Source organism: Xenopus laevis, chromosome 2L (genome assembly GCF_017654675.1).
Source record: "Xenopus laevis strain J_2021 chromosome 2L, Xenopus_laevis_v10.1, whole genome shotgun sequence".
Taxonomy (NCBI): domain Eukaryota; kingdom Metazoa; phylum Chordata; class Amphibia; order Anura; family Pipidae; genus Xenopus; species Xenopus laevis.
Window position 1 is genome coordinate 164883283 of NC_054373.1, and position 18613 is coordinate 164901895.

At 42.0% G+C, this 18613-nt stretch overlaps 1 protein-coding gene across 1 annotated transcript in view; it reads left to right on the forward strand.

Annotated features, from left to right (window-relative positions):
* The window catches only part of lnx2.L (ligand of numb-protein X 2 L homeolog), a 110587-nt gene that overhangs the window by 66984 nt on the left and 24990 nt on the right, over positions 1 to 18613 (forward strand). The window contains exons 2-3 of the mRNA XM_018247711.2: positions 721 to 1172; positions 9051 to 9292. Coding sequence (XP_018103200.1) covers positions 772 to 1172; positions 9051 to 9292 — 643 coding nt within the window. The 5' untranslated portion in view covers positions 721 to 771. The remainder of the gene's footprint in view (positions 1 to 720; positions 1173 to 9050; positions 9293 to 18613) is intronic.

Genomic DNA, 18613 nt, shown 5'->3' on the forward strand with positions numbered 1-18613 from the left:
CCGCAGTTCTAATTAGCATACTAATGGCCTGGATCTGCTGTATAATGGTAAAGGAAGAATGCTACCCCTTGGTGGGAATATTCATAACTCTGCTTATATGCGATTTTCTGTTTTCCTCCAAATGATGCATAAACAGATCAATTCTACTGACAGAACTGCTAGTTTTTTGTTTTTTTCCTGGGCTCCATTTATAACTCAGCAGCCATTATTTCACATGCAGCGAGACTGTGAGTAGCAAGGAATGTGTGATTAACATATGCTGAAGTCTCAAACCTTCGCTTGTCATTTGTAATTTACTGTGTAATTGTTACAAGGAGGAATATATTATTTTGCCTTTGCTGGTGTGAATAAGGTGATGTTTCTGAGATTTGTTTTTTTTTTACTTTGCACTTGAATTGGTTATTTTACATCTTTTTAGGAACAGAACGAGTAAGAAAGAGGGGGATGTAGCAGAGGCCAGAGTTCTGCAGCAGGTTGGGTTCCCATGGGTGCTTGTAAAAATGCAGTTATGGAGTCCAGTTCTGTTGGGTGGATTGTGGGTTGAAAAATTAATATGTGCAAAGGTGTGCGGGTTATTGGGTTGGAGAACACAAACTGGGGTTTGTGTACGGCAAGTCCTGTGGATTTGGAGTCATGGGAGAATACAGGGGTGAGTGGAGTCATTATTGGTCATGGAGTCAATATTTACCAACTTAAGATGATTCTTTTTGCCTTTGACAGACAAAAGAAGGCTATGATCCAAACTGAGGCCTAGTTGCTGAACAATTCACCATGACGGCTACCACCGAGGAGCTAGTGTTAATGGAGGACGATGCTTCGTTGAACCCCCTGTGTTTCGAGTGTGGTCAGCAGCACTGGACAAGAGAGAACCACCTGTACAACTATCAGAATGAAGTGGACGATGACCTGGTTTGCCACATTTGCCTTCAGCCTCTACTGCAGCCGCTGGATACCCCTTGCGGCCACACCTTCTGCTTCAAGTGCCTCAGAAATTTCTTACAAGAGAAGGACTTTTGCCCGCTGGACCGAAAAAGACTGCACTTTAAGTTGTGCAAGAAATCCAGTATCCTCGTTCATAAACTGCTGGATAAACTTGTGGTTTCTTGTCCGTACTCTTCCACTTGCAAAGAAACCATGCAACGGTGCGATATGGAAGCTCATCTTAAAAACAGGTAAAATATAAATACCAGGTATGGGACCTGTTATCCAGAATGCTTAGGACCTAGGGTTTTCTGGATAATGAATCATTCCATTATTTGGATCTTTATACCTTAAAGGTGGCCATACACAGGCCGATAATTGGCGAGTGTGTGGGGCCCTTCGACGGGCTTCCCCAATCGATATCTGCCCGAGAGTCGTGCAGATGTACTAGATCGGGCAGGGGTAAAAATCCGGATCGCGGACCGCATCTGTTCGTGAATGCGGACCCGCGCGACTGCCCATTAAGATCCCCATTATAATCCGATCTTTGGGCCCTAGGGCCCACGATCAGATCAGCCCAATATCGCCGACCTTTCAAGGTGGGCATATCGAGGAGAGATCCGCTTGTTTGGTGACATTGCCAAACAAGCAGATCTCTCTGTGTACAGCCACCTTAAGGGTCTGGCCACAGAGAGGGGAGATTAGTCGCCAGGCGACAAATCTTCTCTTCTTCGCGACAACTAATCTCCCCGATCTGCCTTCCCCAGCCTTCCGCCGGCTTAAATGAAAATCGCCTGGGGACAGGCACTCGGAGCGCTTCATTTTCCGCCGTCGCCCAAAGTTTCCTCGTGAGGCAATAACGGGCGACTTCGGAAACAAAACGCTCCGAGTGCCAGCCCTCAGGCGATTTTCATTTTAGCCAGCGGAAAGCTGGGGAAGGCAGATCGGGGAGATTAGTCGCCGCGAAGAAGAGGAGATTTGTCGTCTGGCGACTAATCTCCCCGAATCTGCCCGTGTGGCCAGACCCTTAGTCTACTAGAAAATCATGTAAACCAAATAGGCTGATTTTGCCTCCAATAAGGAATAATTATATCTTAGTTGAGTACTGTTTTGTGTTATTACAGATAAAAAGGAAATAATTTTTAAATATCTGGATTATTTCAATAAAATAGAGTTAATGGGAGATGGCCTTTCCGTAATTCGGAGCTTTCTGGATAACGGGTTTCTGGATAACTGATCCCATACCTGTATATATAGTTATTTTATGTGGATAAGGCACTTGCAGCCAAACTGTGGGGCTGGCCATCCAGGGGGCATTTGAGCAATGGTGGGGTGGGCACAGTCTGAGGCCCGAAAGCTCAGCTTAAAGGTCAATTCAAGTGAGATCAGGAAGGGTGGGAATAATATGTAGTATTACGTATTCTTGGCATGCTTGCTAAATAACTGATGATTGATATAGAAAACAGATAAATGTAGTTCATAGGTTTTTCCATAATATGAAGCTAAATATTAAAGGACAAGTAAAGCTCTGTTTGTTTGATGCCCTCCGGTGACCTTAATTTCTGATACCCCAGTCCAGCACTCCTCTTTTTTAAAAATCACACAGGTCTGAAGTAGTTTTTATCATCCCACATCTCAACAGGCATCCTTCGTACCAGGTCAGACTTGCAGTCTCAAACTTCACTGCTGGAATCTAGTTCAGAGTCTTGGACTTTGCCCATGTGGTGTCTAAACCTGTATTTTCCTTATTTACACTTCCTGGTAACTGATTAAAAAAATGTCACTGGTTATAACAAGCTAGTCATCTACCAGCCATGTTCTTATTTGGCTTCCCCTTTAAGATGCTAGCATATCCTATGTGTAGGGGGATGGGATGTTGCAGCTTACAATACAGTAAACACTGTGTTTAGGTGAGGATTTATAATTAATTTAGCTCTGTAACGATGGGCATAATTGATACAGTGTAACAGGATGTAACTAAATAGAAAAAAAAATAACTGTCAATGAGATTGTAAATTGTATAGTATATGTGTGTAGGAAAGATGTCACACTTATTCTACACGTTCATTAATAGAAGTGCTGTCAATTGGGAGTGGGGAAACTGATCTGCTTCAAAAACACTACTATAGTTTGTATAAACAAGCTGCTGAGTAGCAATGGAGGCAATTGAAATAGGACTAAATAGCACAGGTTAAATAGCAGAAAACAGACAAAGCTCTCTAGAACACCATTATATTCAACAGAGTCTATCTGCTGTGTAACCTGAGCCTTTTCTCATTATATATATCTATATATATATATATAAATATTGCCTCTACAGACATTAACTCAATACAGTTCAGTTCTACTGGAAATAGTTCTACAGCATCATCATAAGATTCCACCATGCCAACAAGTCAAGATTAGCCCAAAGCTGAAAAAAAGGAGCAGAAGCTGTTGCCATTGTGCTGGTATTCGAACCTGCCTATCATTGCCGACAAGGGCCACCCTTAAAAGGGTTACGTTAACTTTTAGTATGTTATATAATGGCAAATTCTAAGCAACTTTTCAGTTGCCCGTAATTTTTTAGGGCAGAGACACACTGTCAGATTTGGGGGGTTTAGTCGCCCGACGTCAAATCTCATCTTCTTCAGGGCAACTGATCTTCCCGAACTGAAATGAAAATCGCTGGTGAGATGGCACTCGAAGCGTTTTGATTTTCGAAGTCGCCCAAAGTTTCCTCGTGAGGCAACTTCGGGCGGCTTCGGAAGACAAAGAGCTCAGAGTGCCACCCTGCCGGCGATTTTCATTCTAGCCAGCAAAAGGCAGGGGGAAGGCAGTTCGGGGAGATTAGTCGCCCCAAAGAAGTGGAGATTTGTCGCCGGGCGACTAATCTCCCCTAATCTGACAGTGTGTCTCTGCCCTTATAGTTTTTGAATTATATGGTACTTCTTCTGACTCTTTCCAGCTATCAACTAGAGAGAGCTGCTGAATAAAAAGCTGAATAACTCAAAAAACACAAATAATAAAGAATGAAAACCAATTGCAAATTGTCTCAGAAAATTACTCTCTACACATCATACTGAAAGTTAACTCAAAGGTGAACAACCCCTTTAACTACTGCGGGTCCATGCTGTGCGCTTTTCCTCTACACAATATAAGGTCACTGTCACAGGGGCCACAGATAAAGTGCTGTCACAGGGGCCACAGATAAAGTGCTGTCACAGGGGCCACAGATAAAGTGCTGTCACAGGGGCCACAGATAAAGTGCATGTCGTGTCATTTTAAAATTAATAGCTGCAATTTTTCTCTCTGGCTAAACAGTACAGTTGTGTTTACCTAGAGATATATATAATTATAAATCATGATAGACTCTGCTTCATCCATCGCCTGCCAAGACAACAGCTGAAAGCCCAGAACCCCTGGAGAATGGAAAACTTACACAGTTTAGCAAATTACGGAACATTACTGATGTTGCAAAACGTGAAAAACATTTTTATTGTGCATAATGTCTGCGGCACGTTCTGATTCGCTCCCTGCACAGCCCCCTTATCCGATCTGTCTCCCTGACTGCTCCTCTCCAGCGCTCCATTCTTTATAGAAGGACACTCAGAGAATACTAACTGCTTTAAATTGCCGGCTCTTGGGCCTGTAAGCCCTACACTAACTGCCTGCTAACCTATTTGCCTTCTGGATACACAGCATTCTATATTGTAACCTTACAAGTCTGAGTCTCACGCTGTGACCTTGCCATTATTTGTCTCAGTGCTATTGTAGAGATAAATACTAGGGGTTACCACCTAGGTGGAATAATAAGATGCATGCTGAGCAACAGTGGATCTTCCATCACTAGGAAAAGCCAGACTGTGAGCATTCTCCCACCTATCACTATTCTCTGGTGTCTGCTCTAGGGATGCAAATGCGGAAGGAAGGCCTTTCAGGAGAACCTAACTGATTGTGCAATAGCGAGAGGCACAGGAGGAATAATAGGGGGGAAAATAGGTGGTGAGATAATCTGACCCTAAATTAAAGCATGTCCTTAAACCCCAAGCACATGTGTAGTCTGGCCGTTGGAGAATTACCAGCATCCTCCATTAAGGGTCAGGCCACACGAGCAGATTCGGAGAGATTAGTTGCCCCATCGACAAATCGGCTCTTCTTCGGGGTGACAATCTCCCCGAACTGCCTGCCCTCTGCCGGCTAAAATGAAAATCGCCTTGCGGCAATGCACACGCGGTGCTTCGTTTTCCGAAGTTTAATTTTAGCCGGTGGAGGGCAGAGGGGGAAGGCAGTTCGGGGAGATTGTCGCCCCGAAGGAGAGGCGGTTTGTCACTGGGGCGACTAATCTCCCCAAATCTGCTTGTGTGGACTGACCCTAAAGGGCTTGTTCAACTTCCAAACACTTTTTTCAGTTGAGTTGTTTTCAGATTGTTCACCAGAAAGACTTTTTTTTTTTTACATTGATTTACCGTTTTTCCAGAATTGTTTAGGGGAAGATTTATTAAGGATCAAATTGTGTTTTCCATGAAAATTCAAGTTTTCAAGCTCATTTTTTTGGTCAAAAATACATATTTCGGGTAAAAAAAAACTCAATGTTTTTCGAGATTTATTATACCCGACCCTGGAAATAGCTTGAATCTGAAAATACTCCTAAACCTAAAACTAAAACCTGTCGAGGTCATGTAGGAGTCAATAGCAGAGGTCCTTTGAACCATTTGAAGATGTTAATAGCCTTCATGATGTTCAAGTCTTTTTCAGAGAGTTTTCCCCCGAAAACTAGATCAATTTGAGCGATTCGAGTTTTTGGGTCGTTAACCGAACTCCCTGATTCAAGTTTTATCCATTTGAGTTTTCTTAAATAAGAAACCATTTGAGTTGTGAGTTCAATCGAGGTATAAAAAAACTCTAAAATTCCACCTCTGTGTGTTGTTCCTGTCTCCGGCAGCAAATTTGGACGCGTCTAATTTTGGCGTTTTTTCGTTTTTGAGCACTGGGTTAGGTTTAGGCGGCCCAGTGCGGGAGTGTCCACGGGCCGCGGCCCGGTGGTTGGGGACCCCTGGTTTACAGAGTCGGCGACCTGCCCCCCCCAACACCTCCCAGAGCTGCTTCAAAAATACACAGAAAGGTAAAAAATTTAACTTTAACGTCAAAAATAGAAAACTGCTCACAAAAAGGAAAGTAACTGTAAAAAGTCTTTATTTCTCATGAACTTTCAGAACAACTGAATTGAATAAAGTGTTGGAAGTTGAACAACCCCTTTGAAGGAGAAGTTCACCTTTAAGTTAGCTATTAGTATATTATAGAATGGCTAATTCTAAGCAACTTTTAAGTTGCCCTTCATTTATTATGTTTTATAGTTTTTTTAATTATTTGCCTTTTTCTTCTGACTCTTTCCAATTTTGAAATGACCCCACCCAAAAACAAATGCTTGTTATTATTACTTTTTATTCAGGCCCTTTACTATTCATATTCCAGTCTCTAATTTATGGTTGCTAGGGTAATGTGGGCCCTTGCAACCAGAATGCTGAAATTGTAAGATGGAGAGATACTAAAAACTAACTGAATAAAAAAGCTAAATAACTCCCACAAATTATAAAAAAATTATGTATCACTACATCATACTAAAAGTGAATTTAAAGGTGAACAACCCCTTTTATAAAGGCTATTTGGTAAATATTGGGAGTTTAGTGCTGGAGGGCTGCAGCTTTCACTAAAGTTTGCGTTATCTAATGCATTTTGTAGAACAGGTATTAAACAGGTATTAAAGTATATGTTTATATGTGGGCTGGAGTTGGGGGGTGGATTTGTTATTGGAAACAAGGGATAGTGGTGCCTATGTCAGCAACTATCTAGTTGCTAGGGTCTAATTTACTTTAGCAACCAGACAGGCACTTCAGCTCTGCCCCCTCATACTACAGACAGGGCCTGCAGTACTGCACATGTGCCTTACCCCTCACCTCTATTGCCGGATTTAAACAAGTATGTGGCCATGAGCTGGGAAGGGTTTTTTTTTTTGTAACTTAATTTTTTATTGAGTTTTTCACATCTTTATAACAGAAAAGAAAAAGAACGTAAATTACATGATATGCATTTAGAGCCAATGATTAACACAGGTCCAATTCAATTGGAGCATATGAAGGCATATATCGCATGTTTCACAAAATTGATAACACAATTTGTCAAACCAAACATTCAAAATCATTAACTGGGTTTCCCGGGTATTATGGATTATCTCTTGACACTTAGGGGCAGATTTATCAAGGGTCGAAGTGAATTTTCGAAGTAAAAAAATTCGAAATTCAAAGTAATTTTTTGGATACTTCGACCATCGAATAGGCTACTACGACTTCAAATTTGATTCGAAGTATAGAATACTTTGACAATTCGATAATCGAAGTACTGTCTCTTTAAAAAACTTCGACTTCAATACTTCGCCAAATTAAACCCGCCGAAGTGCTATGTTAGCCTATAGGGGCCTTCTAGAGCAAGTTTTTTGAAGTCGAAGAAAAATCGTTCAATCAATGGATGAAATCCTTCGAAACGATTTTACTTCGACCGCAAATGGCCAGATTCGATGTAAAAAAACTTTGACTTCGATGTATTCCAATGGTCTTCCAACTAACGTAGTAAGGGGGTCTAATATGATTTCTGAGTAGAATATTTTACCCAGAAGATTTTCTACAGATCTCCAAAATGGGGCTAACACAGGGCAGTGCCACATTATATGAGGCATTGTTCCAACCATCCCACAAGCTCTCCAGCATTGTTGAGAGACTGCAGGGAACCAGCTATGCAATTTGCTTGGAGTATGGTACCAGAAAAACATTGTTTTATACATCGTTTCCTGCTGCCTAATACATGAGACATTTCTCCTAGCGTTCTCCCATATATCTTCCCAAGTTTCTAATGATATTTCGTGAGAAAGATTCTCTTCCCATTTCAGCATATACTTGTGTTTAGGGAATGGATCCATTGGCATATCTGCACAAATAAAGGGGAGGGGACGGGGGTGATGAATGGCAGCAGGCCAAGGGGCACCCAATATGTAAATCCGTCCCTGAATAATGATTATGAAGCCAGTTTTACTTTAGTATTTCCTGTCACCTCCTGATCCCACAGAACATCAGAGGATCTGATAAAATAAATTACCAGTCCATCGAAAAGCCCCTGATAATGAGGCGCTCAAAGGCTGCTGCTTAGATAAGGAAGACTTTTGCTTGTTTAAAAATAGATGGTGAGGTCTGAACATATTGCCTTGTTTCAAATGGTTTCAAATGAGTACTTAAGGCTAATGCGAGATGTAGCTGATTCTCATCAGCAGATAAATGCAAGTCGAGAATTAGCTCCTACACTGGCACCAGCCTTTCCCTGTGCCTGGACCCATTGCATCTGTCTGGATGGAGCAGAAATGCGCAAGTATACATTTTGCTGCTGAAATCCTTTCCTTGTGCCTGTGCCCATGCCTAACGTCTGGCATTAGTCTTAGAATGGCAAAAAAAAGGAAAATATGGATTCTTTTAAATTAATACGATAAGCAGAATTTAATTTATTTTTCCCATTTTTTAGCAAAGGTGTTTTTTGGGTGTATACTGCCCCTTTAAGAACGGAAAAAAGGAAGGCAACTTATTTAGAAACTATAAAAAAAAAAAATGAAGACCAATTGAAAAGTTACTAAGAATAGGCCATTCTATAACATACTAAAAGTTATATTAAAGGTGACCTACCCCTTTAATAGACACAAGACATTGGTATCTCACTTTCCACAGGAGAAACCTTTCCATTATACCATAATATAAATCCCGACCCAATGATGAGCAGTACATAAGGATCTCCTTACTCCTGTCAGTCTCAATCTGACAGTTAAATGCAGGATGGGGAACGCTAGCACTGAATTGGCTAATCACGCAGGACATCTTCTTGCTCTGATTAGTAATCACTGTATGACCCCAGCCTATTAATTCACTGTGTATAATTGAACAGCCGAATATAAATTGGTTATTTGTATAGAGAACAGAAAGTGATTACAATTTCTTTGCTTTAGAGTGGATTGTATTTGTTTATGTGTCGGTTAGTAATTAATCTGCGGCATTGCACAGTTTGACACAAAACGCCACCATGAGATGATAAATCTATGGATCTGTTCTTTTAAGGTGTCCAGGGGCCTCTCACCGGAGGGAGCTACTAAACCAGCACAGGGCCAGCAAACTGCAGATCGAAATCGAAGGCGAAAACGGATCGGTACTGATCGATCATCATGGATCGCCAGAATCGGACAAAACTACGAGTGGATCGGCGCTAACGGAGAGGAACGTGACACCATCTGTGATGCCCGGGTGGATGGAGGAGCACGGCTTTGATAACCCAGCCTTTGAGGAGAGCACAGCAGCTGACGGTATGTTCTTTTTGCATTTGGGTTTGTCCCCCTTTTCATGTGACAGATTAAGTCTGCAGCCTATTGGGTAGTGTATGGGGCACTATGACGAACTTCCCTGCTGAAAGTTGGACAGATGCCTATCAGGCAGGTTTAAAGATCCCGTTGATTCGAGGACCACATTGGTTCATTAATGCAGCCCGACCGACTGCCGGTATTCTTCTCGTTGTGATCGGATCATTGGGCCCTAGGGCCCACAATCGGATCAGCCCAATATCGCCCACCTCAAGGCTAGGAACAGATGTAACAGATCTGAGCCGAGAATCCACTCCTCAGCTATTCCATGTACCTGCACCTGGATACATTGCCTTTAATTGGTTGCAGGCAGAAAAATCTCACCAAAACTCACGTTTTGTACCGAAATCCACCGCATCCACCGAATCTGAGCAGACTCCACTCCGATGTTCTATGTACCTGCACCCAGATACGTTACCTCTACTTGGGTGCAGGCAGATGTGGTGGATTTTGGTCCAAAATCTTGCGATTCGTGATAAAATCGGGCCCCATCTGCCTACACCCAAACAGAGTATCCGGGTGCAGGCACATGGAAGTATCCGGGTGCAGGCACATGGAAGTATTCGGGTGCAGGCACAGGGAAGTATCTGGGTGCAGGCACATGGAAGTATCTGGGTGCAGGCACATGGAAGTATCAGGGTGCAGGCACATGGAAGTATCCGGGTGCAGGCACATGGAAGTATCCGGGTGCAGGCACATGGAAGTATTCGGGTGCAGGCACAGGGGAATATCTGGGTGCAGGCACAGGGGAATATCTGGGTGCAGGCACATGGAAGTATCTGGGTGCAGGCACATGGAAGTATCTGGGTGCAGGCACATGGAAGTATCTGGGTGCAGGCACATGGAAGTATCCGGGTGCAGGCACATGGAAGTATTCGGGTGCAGGCACATGGAAGTATCTGGGTGCAGGCACATGGAAGTATCTGGGTGCAGGCACATGGAAGTATCTGGGTGCAGGCACATGGAAGTATCTGGGTGCAGGCACATGGAAGTATCTGGGTGCAGGCACATAAAAGTATCCGGGGGCAGGCCGCTCCTCCGCTGCTTCTCCACTGTTCCATGTGCCTGCACCACAGAACTTTGCCTCAGTTCGGGTGCAGGCAGATGTGGTGGATTTCGCCACCAAAATATGAGATTTTGCGCCAAAAATCTGCCTGCAACCAAGTAGAGAAAATGTATCTGGGTGCAGGTACATGGAACAGTGAAGGAGTGGATTCTCTGCTCAGATCTGCTACACCTATCCCTAGTCTTCCAGTGGTGTAACTAGGGAGGAAGCAGAACCCACAGTCGGGGGGGGGGGAGGTCTGCTTCCTCTAAAGTTGTATATAAATCCCCCCTCGCCAGCTGCCTGAGAATGGATAGGAAGCAGGGGACGCAAGCAGGCAGGTGGGTAGCAGGGGTGGGGGGTGGCTAAACAGCGCTGGACCTTACAGATGATATCAAGCTACTATTCCCAGCAATCCCAAACTATTGGCATACTGTTGCCAATGGGATGCAGGGATTTGTAATTCAACAACATCTGGAGGCTTAAAGGAATACCATACCACCAAATGATATGTACAACAATAAATGTCTCCATTCCTTTATTTACCAGTAACTGAAATAGAGGGGGACAGGGTGTATGTTGATCACCTCTCTCCTTCCAAGGAAACCCACATAGATTAAAAACACACTTTGCCAGCAGGACAATGCTCCATGCAGTGCCTTTTAGTGAGTGTGCTTCTAGAATACAGACTTGTGCAGCGGCTGCCTGCGGGAAAACGTTATTTTGGACCTGACAAGAGATCAAACATCCACTGTACAATAGTTTTCCTTGTGATCTCTCATTGTCATTGAACCTCTATCTAAGCCTATTATATGACATATTTTATATTGCTGCTTTCAAACTACATTTAATCAGCACTGCCCTTTAATATCGGTGCCTTTACCGGGAGAGCAGCCCTTTCCCTGCCAATGTCCGTGGACCATTCACATTCATTTTTGTGGGAGCTGCAAATGTAGAATCTGTGTTATAAGGAATCATTCCAGTGATGTTGATTCTACATTGTTATAGTGTATTAATTGGTGGTGCACGCCTCAATAAATTAAGGAAAAATATTTATGTTGGGGTCTGCATTTTAATGTTTCCTTTACAAAGACCTCCATTATGTTGGGGGTTTGAAATGCGTTGGGTATTATGTAAATACATCTTTTTTGTTTAATTTTGTTTACTGAGAGCCCTGCTTTTTTTTTTTTTACTCATGATTCTACATTTCTGGCACAGAAAGGGATAATCAAAGAGACAGAACCTGGCCTGAGTGCCACCTGCCCAGTATTTCACCATCCTAGTTGGTAAAATACCAGCAAAAGCCAAGGCCAGTATTACAAATTTTCCAGAAATGTATTTGCTGGTAAATCGCTTCCTAGTACATATACTGTATTCACCAAATCCCCAGCCCTGATCCCACCCACTCATTGTTACCAGGGATGTGAAGTCGGTACATACTGTAAATACTCTGACTCCTCATTTTATGGTACATCCAACTCCTTGTATTTTCCATGTTAAGTACACAACATACAAAGAATTTTATCACTGCCAAAGTTCAAAAACATAAACCACATCCTTTGGTAATTCTGAACCAAAGTCAAGGTTAAAGGTATCCTGTCATGGGAAAACATGTTTTTTTCCAAACACATCAGTTAATAGAGCTACTCCAGCAGAATTCTGCACTGAAATCCATTTCTCAAAAGAGCAAACAGAATTGTTAATATTTAATTTTGAAATCCGACATGGGGCTAGACATTTTGTCAATTTCCCAGCTGTCCCCAGTCATGTGACTTGTGCCTGCACTTTAGGAGAGAAATGCTTTCTGGCAGGCTGCTGTTTTTCCTTCTCAATGTAACTGAATGTGTCTCAGTGGGACATGGATTTTTACTATTGAGTGTTGTTCTTAGATCTACCAGGCAGCTGTTATCTTGTGTTAGGGAGCTGCTATCTGGTTACCTTCCCATTGTTCTTTTGTTTGGCTGCTGGGGGGGGGGAAAGGGGGGGGGGTGATATCACTCCAACTTGCAGTACAGCAGTTTATGAAGTTTATCAGAGCACAAGTAACATGACTTGGGGCAGCTGGGAAATTGACAAAATGTCTAGCCCCATGTCAGATTTCAAAATTGAATATAAAAAAATCTTTTTGCTCTTTTGAGAAATGGATTTCAGTGCAGAGTTCTGCTGGAGCAGCACTATTAACTGATTCATTTTGAAAAAAAAAAAACATTTTTCCCATGACAGTATCCCTTTAAACTACATGACCCAAAAACAATTGGAAAACCTAAAAGACCTTATATATTAATTGAACTTGCCATATAGCTGTAGAATAGTTGCAACATACATTCCAAAATTAACTAAAGTATTCTTCTTAGAAACAGAATTGCTACTGCCAGGTCCTCCTTCATAGAGGGTCTTAAATCTGATTTGATTATTTTTAGTGCTTGTATTTAAAGTTATTGTCGGTACATTGTTGGCGACTCTTACTCCAAAATTACTCCCGTTTCCACAGCTCTAGATGTCACAGCCCCGCCATTTTGACATCACGCCCATTGATGTCACTATCTACCTCCTTATAGACCTGCTGCCCCCAGCCCCAGCCAGTATAGAAATTCCCAAAAGGCAGAAACCCTAGTTAGATTAGGGTAGAAAAATATTTGACCTGTATATCTCTAGGCATACTGGGCCAGGAGCATATTCTGTCTAGGGATGCACCGAATTTTGGATTTGTCCGAACCCCCGAATCCTTCGCAAAAGATTTGGCCGAAAACCAAATCTGAATCCTAATTCGCATATGCAAATTAGGAGTGGGAAGGGAAAAACATTTTTTACTTCCTTGTTTTTTGACAAAAAGTCACATGATTTCCCTCCCTGCCCCTAATTTGCATATGCAAATTAGGATTAGCTTTGCCTGGGCAGAAGGATGAAAAAGGCTGAATCCCGAACCGAATCCTGGATTCAGTGCATCCCTAATTATGTCCCTTGGATCCGTCCCATGGCAGGGTTTATAGACCTAGTCCTGCTCCCAGTACAGGTATGGGATCCGTTATCTGGAAACCTGTTATCCAGAAAGCTCAGAATTACGGAAAATCTATCTCCAATAGACTCAATTTTATCCAAATAATCCAAATATTTAAAAATTATTTCCTTGTTCTCTGTGATAATAAAACATTACCTTGTACTTGATCCAAAATAAGATATAATTAATCCTTATTGGAGGCAACACCAGCCTATTGGTTTTTTATAATGTTTAAATTATTTTCGAGTAGACTAAAAGTATGAAGATCCAAATTACAGAAAGATCAATTATCCAAAAAACCCCAGGTCCCAAGCATTCTGGATTACAGGTCCCATACCTGTGTATAAACAGGTGCCACCCCATCAGTAGTGGGGTTTGAACAGCACCTAGAGGTCAAGGAAAGGCAACTCTGCGGGCAATGGGTCAGCCCAAATCCATTTTAGCTGTAGGTAAACCCATAGGTCTCATGGGTTTCAGACCAACAAGTGCATTTCTTTCATTATTCTAGTTGCAGTAGACTAGTAAACGGGACCTGGTGATGGTTTGTTATGGGCTACTAGACATGGAGTAGTAAGCTTTGCTTGTACCACTTAATGACACAGACATGTTGAGGGAAGTGAACCTAAGCTTCTTGGGCTACAATCTGGCATAACTACTATGTTACTCCTCCCATATGCAGATATTGTTATTGGTTTGGATAAATATAGTAAATAACTATGTTTATAAGTAGGAATGAAAAATTGCACATCTCCATAGGCCCTACGCGTTTTGTACCCTAAGGGCATGGGCTTAGTGACCCCTGACTTCTGTAGAAAATGGCTATTTTATGACGGTGGGGATAGCTAAGCTGGTCTTGGGTGTGGTTGGTGTTACTCATCCATTGTTCATGGCTGTTGTAGCCACAGGTTCAAACCAGTGCTCCCAGAATGCATCTGGCTCCCTTCTCCCAAGCTGTACTACGTGGCTGCTCGATCTTCAGAACAATCCCGTTCCAAGAATACATTAATGGTTTTACCCTGTGGTTTCTTTTCACAAAATGCGCCCGAGTAGCTCTCAGGTTTAATGATGCCGCATAAACAATTAAAGTCTCCTCTTACTGGAACCTTAATAAAAGGGAACCTCTCAGTAACCAGCGGAAAGTGCTTCTTCCTCTTCCCATTCTTTTTATAGTTCATTTTAGTACCGTGGGTTTTTTTTTTTTCTTCCAGAAATCCCTTTGTGTACTAGGTTTATATCTTCAAAATAAGAGAAAGCCGTAGCAACTGCTATTGTAATCATTCTTCCCTTGCCGTCAAATCAGAATGTTGTACGAGTCTCAGTTTCAGATCCACGCTATTATTTCTTTCTGTCTTTTTTTAGTTGGGATATTAAGATGCGGATGTGAGTGCGTTTGTATTTAACAAAGGAACAGACATTTTCTTATGTTAATTTACTTCCTCCAGATTATTTTACCTTTTCCTGTAATTGAAGTTTTTTAGTCATCTCGGTGTTCCATGACCTGTATAAATTCACATGGCCTTCTGTGTTTTTATAGGGTGGTAGAACTCCTTGATGACTTCTAATATCCTCATACTTTGCAACACGGGGTACATTATATAGTGAATCATTTACTGCCTATTGTAAAATACATAGTAAATAATTAATCCCCTATTGCAAATTATATAGTGAATAATGTACCCCCTATTGAGAAATATAAGGATATTAGAAGTCACCAAGGAGGTCCATGACCCTATTAAACCACAGCTGCTATAGTTTGCTCTTTTCAAACCATCTTTCCAGCAACGGCTCACATACTTCCCAATGTTTGAAATAGAAAGAGGGACAAAAAGATCCCTCGCCCACACCCATTTTATGGCCACACCCCCTAAATACCACATCCATTTTACCAGTGCCGTAACTAGAGGGGGGCAATCACAGCCCTTTAGCAGTAAAGATCTGTATCTCCAAAGATGCCCCAGTAGCTCCCCATCTTCTTTTCTGCTGATTCACTGCACATGCTCTGTGCTGCAGTCACTTACTGAGCTTAGGGACCCACTCACAATATACAGTTCACATATACATACACATATAGAATATAAATGTCACAAAATAAGAGCAGAGACACAAGCTACTATTTTAAGAGATTAGTCGCCCAGCGTCAAATCGCTTCTTCTTCTGGAGACTAATCTCTCCGAACTTCCTTCCCGCCGGCTAGAATGTAAGTTGCCAGCGGAATGGCACTCAGATCGCTTCTGCTTTCCGATGTTGCCCCAAGTTTCCTCGTGAGGCATCTTCGGAAAAAGAAGCATTCCAAATGCCATCCTACCGGTGATTTACATTCTACCCGGCGGGAAGACAGTTCGGGGAGATTAGTTTAAGAGTATTCCTGAATTGTATTTTTAACACTATGTTACTAAAGGGTTAACCCTGAAAATGAATGGGAGGGGTTAAGTGGGTTTAAAAGAGGGATTTGCCAGTAGGAAGTGAGGTCTTTGATGAAGTGCAGTGACACGAAACGCGTCAGACCTCATGGCGCAAGGTTTAACAGTTTGTTAATATGTTTAATATTTAAATAAAATGAAGCTTTTTTACCAATGATTTGATGAGCAAGGGATTCCTTGATGTGTTCCGAAGAGTGCGCTGTCCAGGAATTTGGTGCGGGGAGATTAGTCACCTGAAGAAGAAGCGATTTGTCGCTGGGTGACTAATCTCCCAAAATAGCAGCGTTTATCTCTGCCCTAAGGCTGATTAATAGTTAATACAGATAATTACTACATTGCAGCACAGAATCCAGTGCAATTAGCATCAGAATTTAATAATCAGCCCTGTAGCATCATCTTAAATTACAGACAAACCTCATTTTCTGCTGGATAATTAGTGACGAGCCCTAAGCTTAGCTTCTCAACAGCTGCTCAGAGCCCACTGAGCATGTGAGTGTCACAGACACTTTCCAAGATGGTGACCCCCTGTGACAAGTTTGAAGTCCTGGATCATTGCTGATATAAAAATATGTATATGTTCAGTATATAAAATATGGCATTTTTAGCCACATCCATTTTTAGGATCTAATTCTCCTTTAAAAGGCAAAGGCTTGAAGCAAAGAGGGGCACAGTTGGGTCACAGATGGGATGGGTGCAAGGAATAGTTCAGCCCGCCCATGGTCAGCACAAGTTGTGTGGATGTTGGGACGAATCTGTCCAACCCCCGATTGTTGGCCCAGCCGGCACATCACTACTGTAGATGAAAAAATAGATTTTAGAATGGAATTAACTGAGATTAGGAGAACAAAGAGGTTGAGTGAGGAGAAGAGAAAAAATAGTTTGGAGAGTGGGTCTATGGTCTAAGGTTTTCTGGAGGGTCCCTGGCATCCCAGTCCAACACCGGCCTTATCATATAGACCTAGAAGGAAAACAGGATTGGCCAGATCGGGCTGCATATGGGGTTGAAGGTATAATTTATGGGCCTGAAAAAGAGCATTTGTTTACCTTGACTAGTAAAAGTGATCAGAGGAGATCAACTGGATTTCTATAGTTTCCAAGAGAGTCATTGGCTGCCCATGAAGTGCAGAGGTCAGCAGACATGTTCTTTGAGGAGATGATATTGGAGATGGGGTCTGCACCTTATTCTGATGGAGAGTTTTTTGGTAACATTTTTGTGCTGTGCCCAAAGACACAGATAATGGCAGACATTGTAAATTCAAATTCCACTAGTTCTGTTATTATAAAATAATTCTTTTTAAACCTTAGGGTGGTGGGTTTCATTTAGTACCTGTATTTCTTCACAAGCTTTAAAACCAAAGGTTTAGCCTCTAGGCACTGCTGTTACATTCCTTTTCACTGGAAAATGGCACATTCCTGCAGGAGGTAAGGTCGGAACAAAGTCAGAGCACTCTCCTCAGCTCGGCGTATTTTCATCCTTAATAGAATCTGGCACCTGTGGTGTGACGGCCTTTATAAACGCGGCACATCTGTAACGCTCCTCGCTAGACTCCACTTCTCTCTGATAGATATTTCATGTGTCTCACATTGTACTGTGCATGCTCTGCATATTGGATTGTGCCTGCTTAAATAAATTACACATGATTTAAAGGAACATTAACACCAAAAAATGAAAGTGTATTAAAGTAATGAAAATATAATGTACTGTTGTGCTGCACTGTTAAAACTGGTGTGTTTGTTTCTAAAAATCCACTATAGTTCATATAAACAAGCTGCTGTGTAGCCATGGGGGCAGCCATTCAAGCACAGGATACACAGTAGATAACAGATAAGTACTACTATAGTTTATATAAACAAGCTGCTGTGTAGCCATGGGGCAGCCATTCAAGCACAGGATACACATTAGATAACAGATAGGGTCTGTAGAATCCCATTGTATACTAGAGAGCTTGTATGTTATCTGCTGTGTATCCTGAGCCTTTTCTCCTTTTTCAGCTTTCAATGGCTGCCCCCATGGCTACACAGCAGTTTGTTTATATAAACTATAGTAGAGTTTCTATAGGAAACACCAGTTTTACGCAGGCAATCTGCAAAAAACAGTGCCATGTGTCTATTTTGTGTTGTTTCATAAATATTAGTGAACTCAGACTTTGCAAGTTACAACCTTGAAGAGGGATGAAGACTGGATATCTTGAACCTTCCTTATCTTTGTCCTTAGCCCCCAGTCCAGAAGGGGTCATTGGCCAGGCAGTTAGGGGGTGTTGTATGACATAACTGAGAGTACGATTGGCCAAACATTACCATAAATGTAAGTCTACATAGTAGGGAAAACACCCTAGGTTTTCTCACAGCCTCTACAATAAGATACTATATACCTATGTCCCCTTTACTAAACACAATTCTGCATGAAAATATGGAGTGTATTGGCTTTTTAAAGGGGTTGTTCACCTTTAAATTAACTTTTAGTATGATGTAGAGAGTGATATTCTGAGATTCTTTGATTTGAAGAAGAGACTGGAATATGAATAGGGGAGGGACTGAATAGTCTGATCTACAAACCACATAAAAATAGACTTATAAAAAAAGCCTTATGCGTTTTTTCCCCCCAGAATTTGCAGCCCCCCCCCCAAAAAAAGAGGCACCTGGCCAGAGATGGCATAAAGTAACCCCGTGTTTTGTATATTATTATATATTCATTTACAATTTGTATACATGGGACTGTTGTTGACCCACCCTCCCTTGGGCTGTTGTGGGGGTGGTGTAGTTCAGGGTAAAGCTGGCCATAGACTCAAAGATTCGCTCGTTTG